The sequence below is a fragment of the Sparus aurata genome, chromosome 24 (genome assembly GCF_900880675.1).
Source record: "Sparus aurata chromosome 24, fSpaAur1.1, whole genome shotgun sequence".
Taxonomy (NCBI): Eukaryota; Metazoa; Chordata; class Actinopteri; order Spariformes; family Sparidae; genus Sparus; species Sparus aurata.
Window position 1 is genome coordinate 2975393 of NC_044210.1, and position 14307 is coordinate 2989699.

Genomic DNA, 14307 nt, shown 5'->3' on the forward strand with positions numbered 1-14307 from the left:
TAACTTGGAGACCTGCCACACTACGACTGAAAACCTTCCAAATTGTTTGCTAGTTCAATGGGAGGATTTGTCGCAGAAAAAAACCTCTCTTGACATTACTTTCAGTTTCTGAGCTGGTAATGTGACATTTTGGCGAGCCGTACTGCCGTCCTCTTTTTTTGACCTTGTTATGAGAAGAGTGCCTTTCAAAGAAGTCCTATCGACCAGAAAGATCAGCGAGGCTGACAAGTTCCAAGAGAGAACTGTTACTAAAAGAGCCTTTAATAACAGGTCACCAACCTCACTTTGAACACAAATTTGACTCGACACAGTGTCCACAAGATTCACCTCAACCCTTTAGGAATCATTCACATTGTGACGTTTTTCTTTTAGTTTAGTATTATCTTTGACATTTTATCACACAAATGGGTTGGGATGAGGTGGAGGTGTATTTCTATGTCATTCATTCATTCATTCGTTGTTGTTCTGGACTTTTTGATTTAGATATTTTGCTATCTATCCATCAAGATTGTTTTTGTGTGAGCTTCTGAGTTTTGGAGGTATCCTCTGTAGAGATGTCTGCCTTCTCTCAAATATAATGGAGCTAGATGACACTAGGCTTGTGGTGCTCAAAGAGCCAATAACATACATTTGAAAACTTCAACAGCAATGTCTCTTTCCAGACATAATGAAGGGGTTACTTGAGATACTCACAAGCCTTGCTATGAGAAGTTTCAAAATGGATGAACTTTAGCTACTGGTGAGGAAAACCAGAGACTCTTCTTCATTTCTGCCTCACAGAGAGATGGCTCTGCGGATCAATATGTGACTCTGCACTCCAGCTGGCAGGCCTCCAACTCTTTAAAGCTGATAACTACAAAGTTTCCAGCAGCAGTAAAGGTAGAGGGTCTGTTTTTTGAACAGTGGCTGTTGTATTGATGTGATATGATCCCGCAGCATTGTTCTCCTGACCCAGAATCATTTCTCATATACTGTAAACCTTTCTACTCCCCTTATGAGTTGCTTTCATTTATACAGGTTGGAGTAGACATTCTACTGCAGGCCAATGTGCAGAACACACAGTGCATGCTTGCCTACCATTTACTGTATGTGGGATGGACAAACCCAGAAATCTGTGACCCTGACTAAAGTTATCTCTATGGAGGACTGAAAGTGCCAACGTCAAAAACTAAAATGAATAAGTGGCTAAATTTGTGGATAAATACGGCATTAAATGCACCAACATTTAAAAAAAAAAAAAACATGTAGGCACTCATCATTTAAGTAATTAATTAATGTTCATGTTTTCTTTACCTTTCTATTCATTCAATTATTCATTTATTTTCCCATTTAATTTTCTATTTCAGTTATTAATTTATTCATTTTAAATATATTCATTAATTTATTTACTTGTTCTTTTCTGTATAATTTTCCCTTCGAGTTATTTATTCTTGTATTTATTTCTACATTATTGTATGCATTTGAGCTTCATTATGCAAATACAAAGGGCTGTCATTCAAAGCCAATCACAGCACAGTAGGGTGGGAGTAGGTGATGCAGTCTCGGGAGAAGAAAAGAATCGAATCACAAAAAAAAAATCACCAAGGGAGATCTGAGCGGATACAAGCAGGCTTCTGATTCAGGTCATGTTTTCAATTATTTTCACAAAGGCAAATTAAAGCAGAAATATTAATTTATGTCACATTTTATACGTTGATTTTATTTTTGCAGCATTTCTGTCATGGTGTCCATTTTGACTGCTGAGCTCAGTTCTGTTGCTCGATGGTGCCCACTCAGCTAACTCTTCCACCTTTTTACTCACCACTTAAAACACATTCACACGCACACATTCACAACCGGGTGGCAGAGGCTCCCATGCAACACACCACCTGCTCATCCGGAGTTATATCCACTCGAACGCACAGTGATGAGTGGATATATATAGTGAAATGGCCAACTGGAGACATTTGGGGCTCAGTATCTTGGCCAGGGACACTTCAACATGTAGACTGTGGAGGCCATGGATCGAACAGGACCCTCTGATTAGGGTGGGCTGTGGCTCACCTCCCGAGCTTCAGCCCAAACCAAAATAACGTTTTCTTCCATGAATTATCCAGTTTCACCAAACTAGAGTAGTTGGTGCTTTATGTCATGTAGTTCCTTTCCGTTTTGTTCACTTAGATCCTACAGTGCAGAAACGTCGTTCAGGGAGAGAGACATCTTTATGGTCTGCTACAAGAGCAGCAAGACACTAGGCAGTAAATCACATTATTATTGTGTTTATTCCTATTATTTATCATCATTATTATTATTAATATTATTATTATTTTACTGTTTGATATCAGAAGGTCAGCAGAATCATTAAGCCATTCAAACATTTGATAAGAAGCTAATAAGATGGCTCTGCAGGAGCACATTCTATCCTGATTTTAGGGGAATTGTTGTGTTGTGTGTCAGACTAAATCTCCAGCCTGAGCATTAGGGGTGGGAGAACAGAACTAAATGAGGAAATTCCTGTACTTCCTCTGTTCTCCTCCCATCATGGCCTACTTTTCTTCCACCAGCTCATCGTTCTTTTTTTCCTTAATTCCCTCTTCTCTATTCCATCTGCGCTGTCTCCTCTTCTACATTCCCATCCAGATCTTTTCACTCTTGCAGGCCTTTTTCACTGTTTTTCTCACACTTACTGGCCTCACCAAAAAGGCAAAAGACCCCAACTGACACCGACAATCCACCCCCACCCACCGACATACACTTAGTATTCCATTAATGTAAGGTCAATGCAATATCATTTACGCAAATGTTTTTGGGATGGCAATCCAATTGCAGATAAATTAAAACCACTGGTTTTTTTTCCGCCACAAATAAAACTGGGAATTGTCCTGAGGTCTTGTTAAAATTATCCCTCACAAATGCCAAAATGTGGACTCAAACTACAGTCAGCAGCTTGGCAGCCTAGTTACCTGCAATTCCAAAACTATCCCTTCCACCTCCCAATAAGAAAGTCAGGTAATAACGTGTAATGTGAATGTGATACAACACATTTTGTGCAAATGTCATTATGGTACATAGCCTGTGACATGTATGTATGTATGGACGTATTTATCAATGGTTTTGGTAGAAACATTAACTGCTAACATTCTACTACTCTAGGAGAGGATCTACTGTGACCCTACCCCACCAACCCACATCTGAGGACTCCTGGAACAGTGTGGAGAATCTCAAAATACCATCATTTGGTCACAAGATGACAATTCATATTTCTTCCAACATGGCTGCCACAGTGTGTGATACACTACCTACCCAAAATCCTTAACTTCCCTCATTGTACTGTTGCTACCTTTTTCTGTCCTACTATCCTGCTCCAACTTTCACTTGTAGTCAGTCATAGTCAAAGTCTCCCAGTCACACCTGCTCTCCGTAAATGTATGTAGATTAATATGTCCTTATATTTTACCAGTCAGTTTCATGGTGCCTAGGGTCTATGCTATTCATAGAATTATAAAAATGACATTAAATTGAAATGAAGTACACTTGAATGACAATGAACAAGCTGTAGTTATGTAGATTATTTCAACGGAGCCCCCAAAAAGCTCATGGCAGGGATTTTTTCCTGAACCTCTTCTGTGTTCCCTTGCAATACTTTGTTTTCCATTGAGGAAGGCTGGACTATAACAGTACACACATACAGCATGTATTATGATTTAGTATCATACTTTGTATAATTACTCTTTTTTCAATCACAACAGCAGGAGCCGTTGCTGGCTCAGCCGCATATCTACTGGACTTCAGATACCTAGTGAGGCTTATTAATATACTTCTCTTCACTATCCTCTGACTGACTGCTGCCAATACTCTGATTGGAACAGACTGTTGTGGTTATGGCTGTAGTGATTATGGCTGTAGCCATGGCTGTGGCATGGACGGTGGAAGTTCCTCTGAACTCCTTGAAGTGGTATTCTGTCATATTCGACAAAAGCACAGTGATTCGTTCCATCTGAGGGGAAGCTGGGCAGGTTAAGGAATCACTATTTACAATCACATTGGATTCTATTTGCACCATTGGAGATGGCAAAATAAAACCATGGCTGCCAATCTCCCACAGATCTCAGATGCAGTCTCTTCTCTTTAGCAGATACCCTTCTACTAGATTAAGTCATTCATTGATCTTCTCCAGCTCCTTCAGCCCCCAGTCACTCACCTCTCAATGATGTTTCCTCTCTCCTTACCTCTGCCCCCCCTTCCCTTTTCATCCCACTCTTAGTCCTCTCCTACTGTCTCACCTTATCTATATTCTTATACTGGCGTCGGAGTAAGTCCTTGAATTTCTTTCGAATGTGGCTAGGTTGATTATTGATTTGACTTAACAAAGCCAGTAGCCAATAGCCCACACAGTGTTAGGGACATGGGACTAGCATGCTTAGATCAACACCAATGCATACTGCCATGTGATGATACAAACCAGAGGGATGGTGAAGAAACTCAACTTGTCTGGCTTGCTCTCTTGGCTAAGTTTAATAAATTGATAGATTTTTTCGGTTTATTACTTTTCTGCTCACACAAATCCCTGTTCTGCCATTGCAGTTATTTTCCCTACTTTTTGAAACCGTGCCTCCACTCAGTGTGTGAAATCTTCAGTTTGAGGCGAAGCTGGGCAGCTTACCGTAATCCTGATTTACACATTTTGATCTTGGTCTACAGATACCAATTGGGACGATCAGAATTTGTATCCAATATAAACTGTAGTTGCTCAACTCCTGCAGATGTCTCTCAATCTGTCATCCATTTCTCTTCTCCGGCTCCTCCAGCCCTCTGTCACTCACCTTTCAACAATATTTCCTCTCTTCCTTCCATTGTTTCCCGTTCTTGCAGTGTGGTTCACCCCTCCCCCACCCATCCCGCCCTCAGTCGTCTTCTTCCATCTCATCTTGTACCTATATTTTTGTACTGGCACAGGAGCAGGTTCTTGAATGTCTTTTTGAATGTGGCGTTGCACAGTGCGTAACAAGCTGGGTTGATAGTAGAGTTGACATAACACAGCCAGTAGCCAATAGCCCACACAGTGTCGGGGACACAGGATTGGCAGAAGGTGGAGATCAACACCATGACATTATAAGGTGTCCATGTGATGATGAAAGCCAGCAGGATGGCAAAGATAGTCTTGGTCACCTGTGGAGAATTGGAAGAAAAGAGAGAGGAGGAGTGAACTAACAAAGGCAGAACAGGATCGAGACAATTCAGACTACTGGTAATCTTTTCTACTCTCTAGGAGGCTATTGGTTTTTCATTAATTTCACTGCGGTATGGAAATCAATTGGCCGCAAGCTAAAACTTTTTTGAAGACAGTTAATCCAAGAGAGTGAGAATGGGTCAAAATATGTTGTTGTAGCATACTATCAGTATAAGTAAAAGTCACTCTGAACAACTGATTCCCTCAAGTATTTTGCCAGGCTTCAGACCTCTGCAGTTTGATGATGATGTTGATCTAAAATGAACTGAAACACTAATAATGAAATACAAATTGTACTTTTACATCGTCTTAGAAGCCTACCTGTCCTGTTTTTTCAAAAGCATCTCAAGGCTAAGATGATGTTATGATTATGATAATGATGATGATACGATAAGATGATGGTATCTAACAATTCTACTTAAACTTTAAGGTGCTTTCAGTTAGTGGTTGCTGCCAGGGATGCCATCTGAGGAACAAACCCCCAGTGGCCTGTACATCACAGCGATGGCACAATCAAAAAGTCAGATGGCAGTGGCTAAGAGCTGTGTGTGGGGAAGTGCTGTATTAGTGATGTTCAAAATCATAGTATTGAGCAGGGTTAAACTATTTTGATGGACAACACTGCAGTTCTGTTGTTGTTTATGTCGCGGAGCCCTCAGTATTGTCATTATCACTAGTCTGATTTGAAAGGATGAGGGGGATGGAGTTCATCCTATAATGCTGTTGTGGGTCTAAATACAGCCTTAATGGTGTGTTCAGACAAAAGGTGGAGGTAAAGTTGATAATTGAGGCAGAATGATTGTATATGAAGCTAAAGGAGAGACACAACAAGGGCCAAATTTGTCTGGCGAGGCATCTCCTGAGGCGATGACGCCACTGCGAATACACTTTCAATATTTTACCTTGGCTGAAAAAATTGCAGTTTCCTGGGGCTCTGTGAACCAGCCTTATAAATGATCTAAGACAAGGGGAAAGGAAGAGAGACATCTGACAGTGTCTTTCATCATCGCCCTCATATGTCTGTACCGGCAGTTCAATTGGACTGGACTTCCAGTAACAGGTATCCTAAGGCAGAAATCAGAAAGCTATGACTGCTGCCTGAAAACATTAAGAGACATTATTAAACATTTCTATTCGGTCATTTACGACCTTTGTTTTATGATTTGCACATTTGTGGCTGGGTTTATAGACAGTTAAGTGTGCTTGGTTAATCTTCAGTGCCACAAACAGCTTGTGTTTGTTTGGCACTTGATCTTAACTGCTGCTTTGGGAAACTCTCTTACAGACTACCGTTATTTGGAAACAGGGCTCTGGGCAGTCAGAATATTGAAAATTTAATTATGTAATGTAATAATTTCCGCTAAATGTAGCTGTCTCAGAGAGCTGGAAATGTGTTGTATTTATAGCTGATTATACTTTATAATTAATCAATGAAGCTCAAAATAAGTGCTGGTTGCTCTTTTCCTGCCATCTTGGATCCTAATGCCAATCCTAATCTTGGATTTTGTGCAGGATACATTTCTAATTTTTGATGCTGTATACAATAACCACTCCAAGCTCCAAACTCCACCTAACTGCTGATGATTTGAATTTCAGGTGTGACCTGTGGTGAGTGCTAAAGACCAAACATTATAGCAATATGGTTAAAGGTGCAGGCAATGTCCTTTTTCAAAAATAAGAAGAAAATCACCGAACACCATCTGCCATTCTGAACAATACTGTAATTAAGTGAAATGACTGCAGCGCAAAAGCAACTCATCTTTGAAAACAGCTGCTCCATACCATTCACACGCTGGTGGACATGTTAGTCCCACCTGTACTCCCGCAGCATATGCTGCCACGCAAAACACCAACGGTAGCTTTGTTTGTTGTCATGATATTTATGTTGCTCTGTTCTGTGTCTAGATGATCAGTGAAGATGTGCTTTTGTCAGCCACTCTTTAGACTGTGCTTTTTCCAACAGATTCTCACGACCAACTCATCAATCACAGCCCGCCTGTTCCGTGGCCTTGAGCTTCAGACTATGATGCTCTACCTCCCAGTCTAGCATCAGTTAAGACTTGAAAGGCTCTGCAGTCAGGTGAGCAATACAACGTAGTATGCAATGTCTGGCAAGACTTTTAAAATAAAGGTGCCACTGTCACGTTTGCAATAATGTGTGATATATAAGTCCTGTCTGACTTGAGCTTGCTGACTAACACTTCAGTTCACATATTACCACATATCATTACTTTTGGACTGTTATCAACATTAGACAGTTTGTGGTTTGATGTGGTTTATGCACCACTTGGTTGGGTTGAGGGCAGATCATACTTTGGGTTAAAGTAACTACATTCAGTCTCATAACATAATCAGCCATTGAACAGGCTGCTATATTTAGTCTCATAACATAAGTCACTTATGTTATCGGATGTAGCTCAAATCACGCAACATAAGTGGCATAATCACATCACTCACATTACATAAGCGACAAGGGGAAGTGGTTGAAATCCCCCCTATGAAATAGGACAACCCTTCAAGACACTCAAATGTCATCATTTGACGTAGATGATGGTCATGACATTAGGACCCGAGATTTCCATCTTCCGTTGTGGTGATTTCTTTGTGTTAGTGCGGCAGTCTTGGTATTATCACAGTGCAATCTGCCTATTATCTGATGGAGACAGAAACGCATGGACGCCAGCAATTCATTCACAAGTTCCAAGAAGTCATCAATTTAAAAAGAAGACTGCTTTGTTACCGGTCGCTAATGTAAGCGGTCAGCAGCCCGTGCTCCTGCAAGTCTGCTATGATATTAGAGGAGCGGTGCTTACTGCTGCAATTAACTACTGGTCCTCGGTTAAATTTCAGGCATCATATGCCATCAAAGGGGAGGATGCGACATTGAAATACGTTAAAATGTGGAACTGTCATGCACATATCAGCATTAACAATGTAATGTTAGCGAGCTAGCTACTTAGCTACTGTACCAAGACATCAGCAGAGTGGTTGTGTTTTATGCCTCTAATAAGGAAAGGACCATGATTCATTTAAACGGCAGGGTTTGAGGGCCATGTGCACTGACCACTTTGCCCTTGTCCTCTTTCATAACAAGAATCAGGACACCCTACCCGCAGGCGTTAAGAAATGACAAGGAGAGAGAGAAAGAAGGCTGGAAAATGGGAGGCAGAGATGCTTATGTTAGCCCCAATGTCAGTTAACACACACACACACACACACACACACACACACACACACACACACACACACACACACACACACACACACACACACATTTATCCAATTAGTGCCTCATGTCTGTGCAGTGTTATATTAACATACTTTCTTTTCTCTGGCAGCCATCTGTCTTTTCCTCTTCACTTGGCTTCTAGCAATGCTTGCAAACTTCCGTGCCACAGTCCTTGGACGGCTGATTGGGATCGAATGTCTCTCAGCTCCCTCTACAGGAGGGACGATCTCTATAGCTGTGATGCATTCGTCTCCGGCCTGCTTTGTTACAATCTTTATCTTGGACCATTTTGAACTGGCGCTGATCTTGGGCTCAGCAGCATCGGCTGTCTCCGTGTCAACTGGGTTGGGATTTGTTGCAGCCTGTAACAAACCAAAGACAGTTTTTGAGGAACTTCTAAGGCCAGTGTGTAGGGTACATGAAGCTCACAAGGGCAGAAAGGTCAGTGAAAACAGTAATGCTTACAACAACAAGAGTGCAAGAATGAACTTCCAGAAGGAGTTCTAAATCATCTAGTGTTACAGTTTTTTCTCAATTGCTTAGGTACATTTTCGGAAACTGGTATGTTCCCTACTCACAGAGTACATTGTGTGTAAAAGTAAAGTGATACATAAAATAGAAATTTGAAGAACAGAAAAATATGGCTCAATACAACAAATCCATATACATAAGGAGGTATCTAGAAATCAAAAACGTGTACACATATTCCTGTCATTTCATTCAATATTTGGTTCATAACAAATATTCTAGCATGTGGCATCCTACATGTGTCTACTGTGATCTCACAGCAACGTGTGATCCACCGCCTCTGTGTCAAACATCCACTATCATCAAATCAACCCGCATTGCCTACATTTACATCTCGTGAGAGGTTTATCAATGGAGAAAGTTAAGAGTTGCACTTGGAAATGCAATTAAATATAAAACTATTCACACAGCCAGCAAAACAGTCAACTGCAAATCAACCTCCAACAAGCGTAGTTGATTTACATTTTATCATGTATACTATTGTAAAAACAGTTAACTTTACAGTCAAAAATACACATAAAACACATATACAAAATAGCCCTTTCATTTAAAATTTGCATTTCTAAAGTTTTGTAAATATACGTAGTGTTCTACCCTTTCTTCCAGTCATAGACCTGTTGAAGGATGGTGTCATTTTTCCTTCCAACTTTACCAGAACTGTTGTTATGAAGGGAACTGTCTGAACAGTTTTGACCTCAGTATAGACACGTGTTTTACCAATTGGAAAAAAACTTTAAAACCCTTTAAAACCCTGTCCTTGACAATTGAGTAAAAAATGTTGATGATAATTTGGAAACGCCAACATAAGGGGCTTTTTTGCACATACTCTCTCTAGAGGCCCTTTCAATGCTGCCGTAATAGAAAAGGACCAGAGGCCTCTGTAGCAGGGTTTCTCACTTCAGTTTCCTCACATAAAAGAGACGTTCTTGAGCTTTCCAATTCACCAAGAATGTGACAGCTCTTTAGTCACCGTCAGTTTCAAGAACTTGACGCTGGTTGCTTTCTCAACCGCCTCGCCATTTATAATGAGTGGGGTGTGTTGTCCTGACATGTGAAAGTCCACTATCACTTCCTTGGTCTTGATGTTCACAGCTAGGTTGTGACTGTGACATCATACTGCCAGTTCTTGTACTGTCTCCTATATGCAGACTCATCGATGAGGCCAAGCACAGCCATATCATTCGCGGATTTAACGATTTGAGTCAGGGGGATAGGAGGGATGTGTGTGTGTGTGTGTGTGTGTGAAACGGGTGTATAGTAGGGGTGGTTAATCGGCCCAATTTCCCGTTTTGATTCGATTCCGATTATTGAAGTCTCGATTTGATTACAAATCGATTTTCGATTATTAACGATTATTGATTCAATTTTCAATTATTAACGATTATTAATCTTCCATTTAACATCAGTCAGCTGCTGAATTATTTTACTTATCTTGGGAGTAACACCTCACACATCTTCAATATTGTACAGTGTAACTGTAATACCAAAATCATTATTTTTTAATTTGTGTTAAATGTAGTGTTTCACTGTTAAAAGAAAGTTGCCAAGCTCAGCAGCCGGACTCATGTTAGAAGCATTGTTGGTGACGAGAACCAGGGCGTGTTTCTCTATTCCCCACTCGTCTGCCTTTGCTTTGAGAAACTCACACATATTTGCGCTTGTGTGGCTATCATCCATAGCTTTCGTCTGAAGTACGTAGGACATTAGCTTCCATTAACTGCTGACATAATGAGCTGTAACGGTCACGTATGAGACTGTAGCTCTGGATGTCCAGGCATCGCAGGTTATTGCTACCCTGTGAGCAGAGTTGAGGGACTCTTGCACGGAAAGCTTTGTCTCCTTGTAAAGATTTGGAAACTATTTAAGTGTGAAAAAGCTCCGGGATGGAATAACATATCTTGGCTCCAGACTGTGGACCATGTAGCGGAAGCCAGTAGGAGGAGGACTCCAATTTGTATTACTATTTTAAAAAAAAAAAAAAAACGTTTTTTTTTTTTTTTTTTAAATCGATTTTTGGGAAATTTAATAATCGAATCATAATCGTCAATATTATAATCGCGATTAATCAATAATCGATTTTTTTCACCACCCCCAGTGTATAGAAGTAGACTTTGTACACATTCCTTTGGAGCACCAGTGTTCAGGGACAGATTGGGCGAGATTTGCTTCCCAAGTCTGAGACACTGTGTACAGTTTGTACCCAGTTGCATAGTGAGGTGTTAACTCCCAGGTCCTGTAGTTTGGTAAAGGGGGAACTATAATCAATGAAGAGCAATCTTAAATATGTGTTCTTATGCTCCAGATGTTTTAATCCAGTGTTAAGCAAAATAGCTATTTCACCTTCCGTCAATCAGTTCTTCCTATTAGAAACCTGTTGCTAGTCAAAAGAAGCTGGTCTGAGGCTCCTTATGTGCTTCATGACCAGTCTCTCCAGGCATTTAGTGGATAAGGGGGTAAGAGCCACAGGCCTATAATCATTTTGTCACGGACCAGCTGACTGTTTGGTCGCTGGGATCATTGTTAATGTTTTAAAATATGCAGGGACACACGGTGAGGACAGGGAGAGATTGAAGATGTTTCTGATGTTTTTTGATTTCGTTTTTGATGTTTTGTAGGCAGCGTATGACTTTGTGTTGGCTCAGGATGGGCGCAGCATTTTTCAAGAGAAGGGGCTGCACCATTTGATCTCTGTTATCTCTATCAAAGTAATTAAGTTCCTCAGCTAAAGTGGCACAGCTGTTCACAAGGGTGGGTTGGGCTGACTTCCTGATCAGCTTCCTGCTGATTACATTGTCCACATGGTAATTAATGTAGTCCATGACTGTGGATGTATACTCCTCAGTGTAGTCCTTGGGTCTCTTGTATTCTCTGGCCTGCAAATATATCACAGTCCAATGGCTGAGAAACAGCATGACGAGATTTTCATTTAATAATGGGCTCAGCAGTAGCGCTGCACAACTAATCGCAAAATAATCAAAATCGAAATATGACTAAGTGCAATATCCAAATTGCAAGAACTGCAATTATTTTATGAAGGTAAAATGTGTCACAAAACAGTGTTTTGATGACATTTTGTTTTGCTGCAGAGATGCTCTGGGCTACAAAGCTCATTCTCCAGATGTAATAAAACATGTTCGGCAGAGACTGGGAGAAATGCCACATCATCGTGACATCATGATTAGTTTTTCAATGACAGTGAAAATTGTAATGTCATCCATAATAATCATGAATTATATCGTAATATATTTCAAAATAATCACATAATTACTTTTTGACATATCGTGCAGCCCTACTCAGCACTCTTGATTCTTGGCTTGTAAAGTAGTAATAGAAAAATCACATCATCTTTGTAGCAACATGGCACAATTTGGCCCTGCACGGCCAAATATATAAAAGAAAAACGTATTTTGAAAAGCCACTTCCTTGTAAGAACATGATATTTATTCTGAAAAGAGATAGTTAACCCACAGATAGAGCTACTGAAGACTAATCCACCATAAAAGAAAATGACTTACTGACAGAATTAAATGGGGTCATCAAATGTCTGTATCATTTCTGATGACACTATGATTTGTTCAAACCCCAAAGACAATGAACGCGTTGGAAATAAAGTAGGGAATGACATCAAAGAAAGCCAACCAACCTCAGATATGACCTCATTCTTGGTGTTGTTCTTTGGTTCTGTGGGGGGAATAAAAGCGGTGGACGAATCGTTGGAGCTCTCCTTTTCCTAGATAGATAGATAGATAAATAGATAGATAGATAGATAGATAGATAGATAGATAGATAGATAGATAGATAGATAGATAGATAGACAGATAGACAGATAGATAGACAGATAACTTACTGAACATAACAAGCTTCTACAGTACTACAGTAAACAGTAAAAAAAATGAAACTGCCGCAAAAGCGAACGGAGTCTGGTGGGAATGCATAAGCTGTGATATTATTAGACTGACTGTGTGAATCAGTACCTGTGTGACTCCTGGACTGGGCTGCGCTAGAGGCTTTGCCTTAGCTGGTTTAGGTTCCTCCACTCTGCCGTTCTTCACAGCCTCCAACGCAGTTGTAGTTGAGTCCACACTAAGTTTGGGAGTAGAGCGGGGACTGGCCTGAGGACTGGTCTCATTGTTGTTGTTCTGCTTTAACAAGTGACTCTTTATCAAGCTGGGAGTTCTGGAAAAAAAAAACACTAGAATGTCAATTGTTTTTTCAAGAAGCACACACAATTTAAATAAAAATCTGTGCCTCAGATGTGTAGTTTATACACAAATGGATATCAATCATTGTGCAGCAATTTGTGTAATTGATTTCTTAATGATAAAAAGCCATCAGGTGGTACTTTGTAATTTATCAGACCACTAAAGAAAAAATATTTTTCAATTTCCAAACCACCTATGATTTACAAAACAGGAATGTATTTGGGTGAAACACACTGTATAAAAATACATATTTTAAATAGTTTTTCTTTATCAGTAGTTCGTCATCATCAGTACCTTAGGCTACGCTTTAGAGTTGCAGGGAGGGTGACAGCGTGACACTGATATTGTGTTTATAGCCGTATTTGAGGGACTATGTTTGGAACATGTAAGGCATTTGGATGATTAACAAAGAAGCATAATATGCACTAGGAGTGCTTGAAGAAATTCTCCAGACATTTTGACACTTTCTTCTGCAGTGAAATTGGGTCATCATTGGAATCCCTTGTAACTAACCAACTTCAGCAGAGTTGCTGTTCTCTGTCTGAGAAAATAAACATTTTACAACCATCTTTAGGTACACAGAGTTTTTGATGGAATATTGTTTAGAAGTAGTATAAAGGAGGCTTCTGATTAAGAGAAACCAACCGAGGGAAACTGTTAGATAAAGCAGAGATTATAACACACATAGAAGGATTATGAGGGTCCCTTTTTTATTTTGCTGCAGCTATTTATTTAATGAAGTAAGAGTTTGCGTTCCAAAAGCAAGTGCCCGAATTAAGAAAAGGTTAGTTTGATCGCACTGAGGCTCTTACTTTATTCCCTTCTTCTCTTTCTTCTCTGGTTTGTGTTTGGAGACCCTGCTCCTGGAGGCCAGGGAGATGTGGATGTACAGGACTGTCATGATAATGACAGGAAGATAGAATGCTGCTATAGCCGTCCCAAACGTCACTGCAGGGTTAGAAAGGAACTAAAAAAAAAGGAAAATGAAACGAAAGACAGAAAGTGGGAAAGAGAGAAAGAAAAGAAAGAAAGAAAGACTTTGATGACACTGCGCTGTTCAACTTGAAATCTCCTATAGAATTAATTTTAGACACTGTCTGTAATTAATACAGAATTGCAACTTTAATGTGACATCTTAC

The 14307-nt window shown here is 40.1% G+C and overlaps 1 protein-coding gene across 1 annotated transcript in view; it reads right to left on the reverse strand.

Moving 5' to 3' along the window:
- Nucleotides 1-4883: 4883 nt before the first annotated feature.
- Nucleotides 4884-14307, reverse strand: part of chrm4a (cholinergic receptor, muscarinic 4a) — a 32791-nt gene continuing 23367 nt past the window's right edge. The window contains exons 3-7 of the mRNA XM_030409910.1: nt 13981-14135; nt 12941-13142; nt 12610-12696; nt 8531-8800; nt 4884-5148 (exon numbers count right to left, since the gene is read on the reverse strand). Of these exons, the coding sequence (XP_030265770.1) occupies nt 4903-5148; nt 8531-8800; nt 12610-12696; nt 12941-13142; nt 13981-14135 (960 nt within the window). The 3' untranslated portion in view covers nt 4884-4902. The remainder of the gene's footprint in view (nt 5149-8530; nt 8801-12609; nt 12697-12940; nt 13143-13980; nt 14136-14307) is intronic.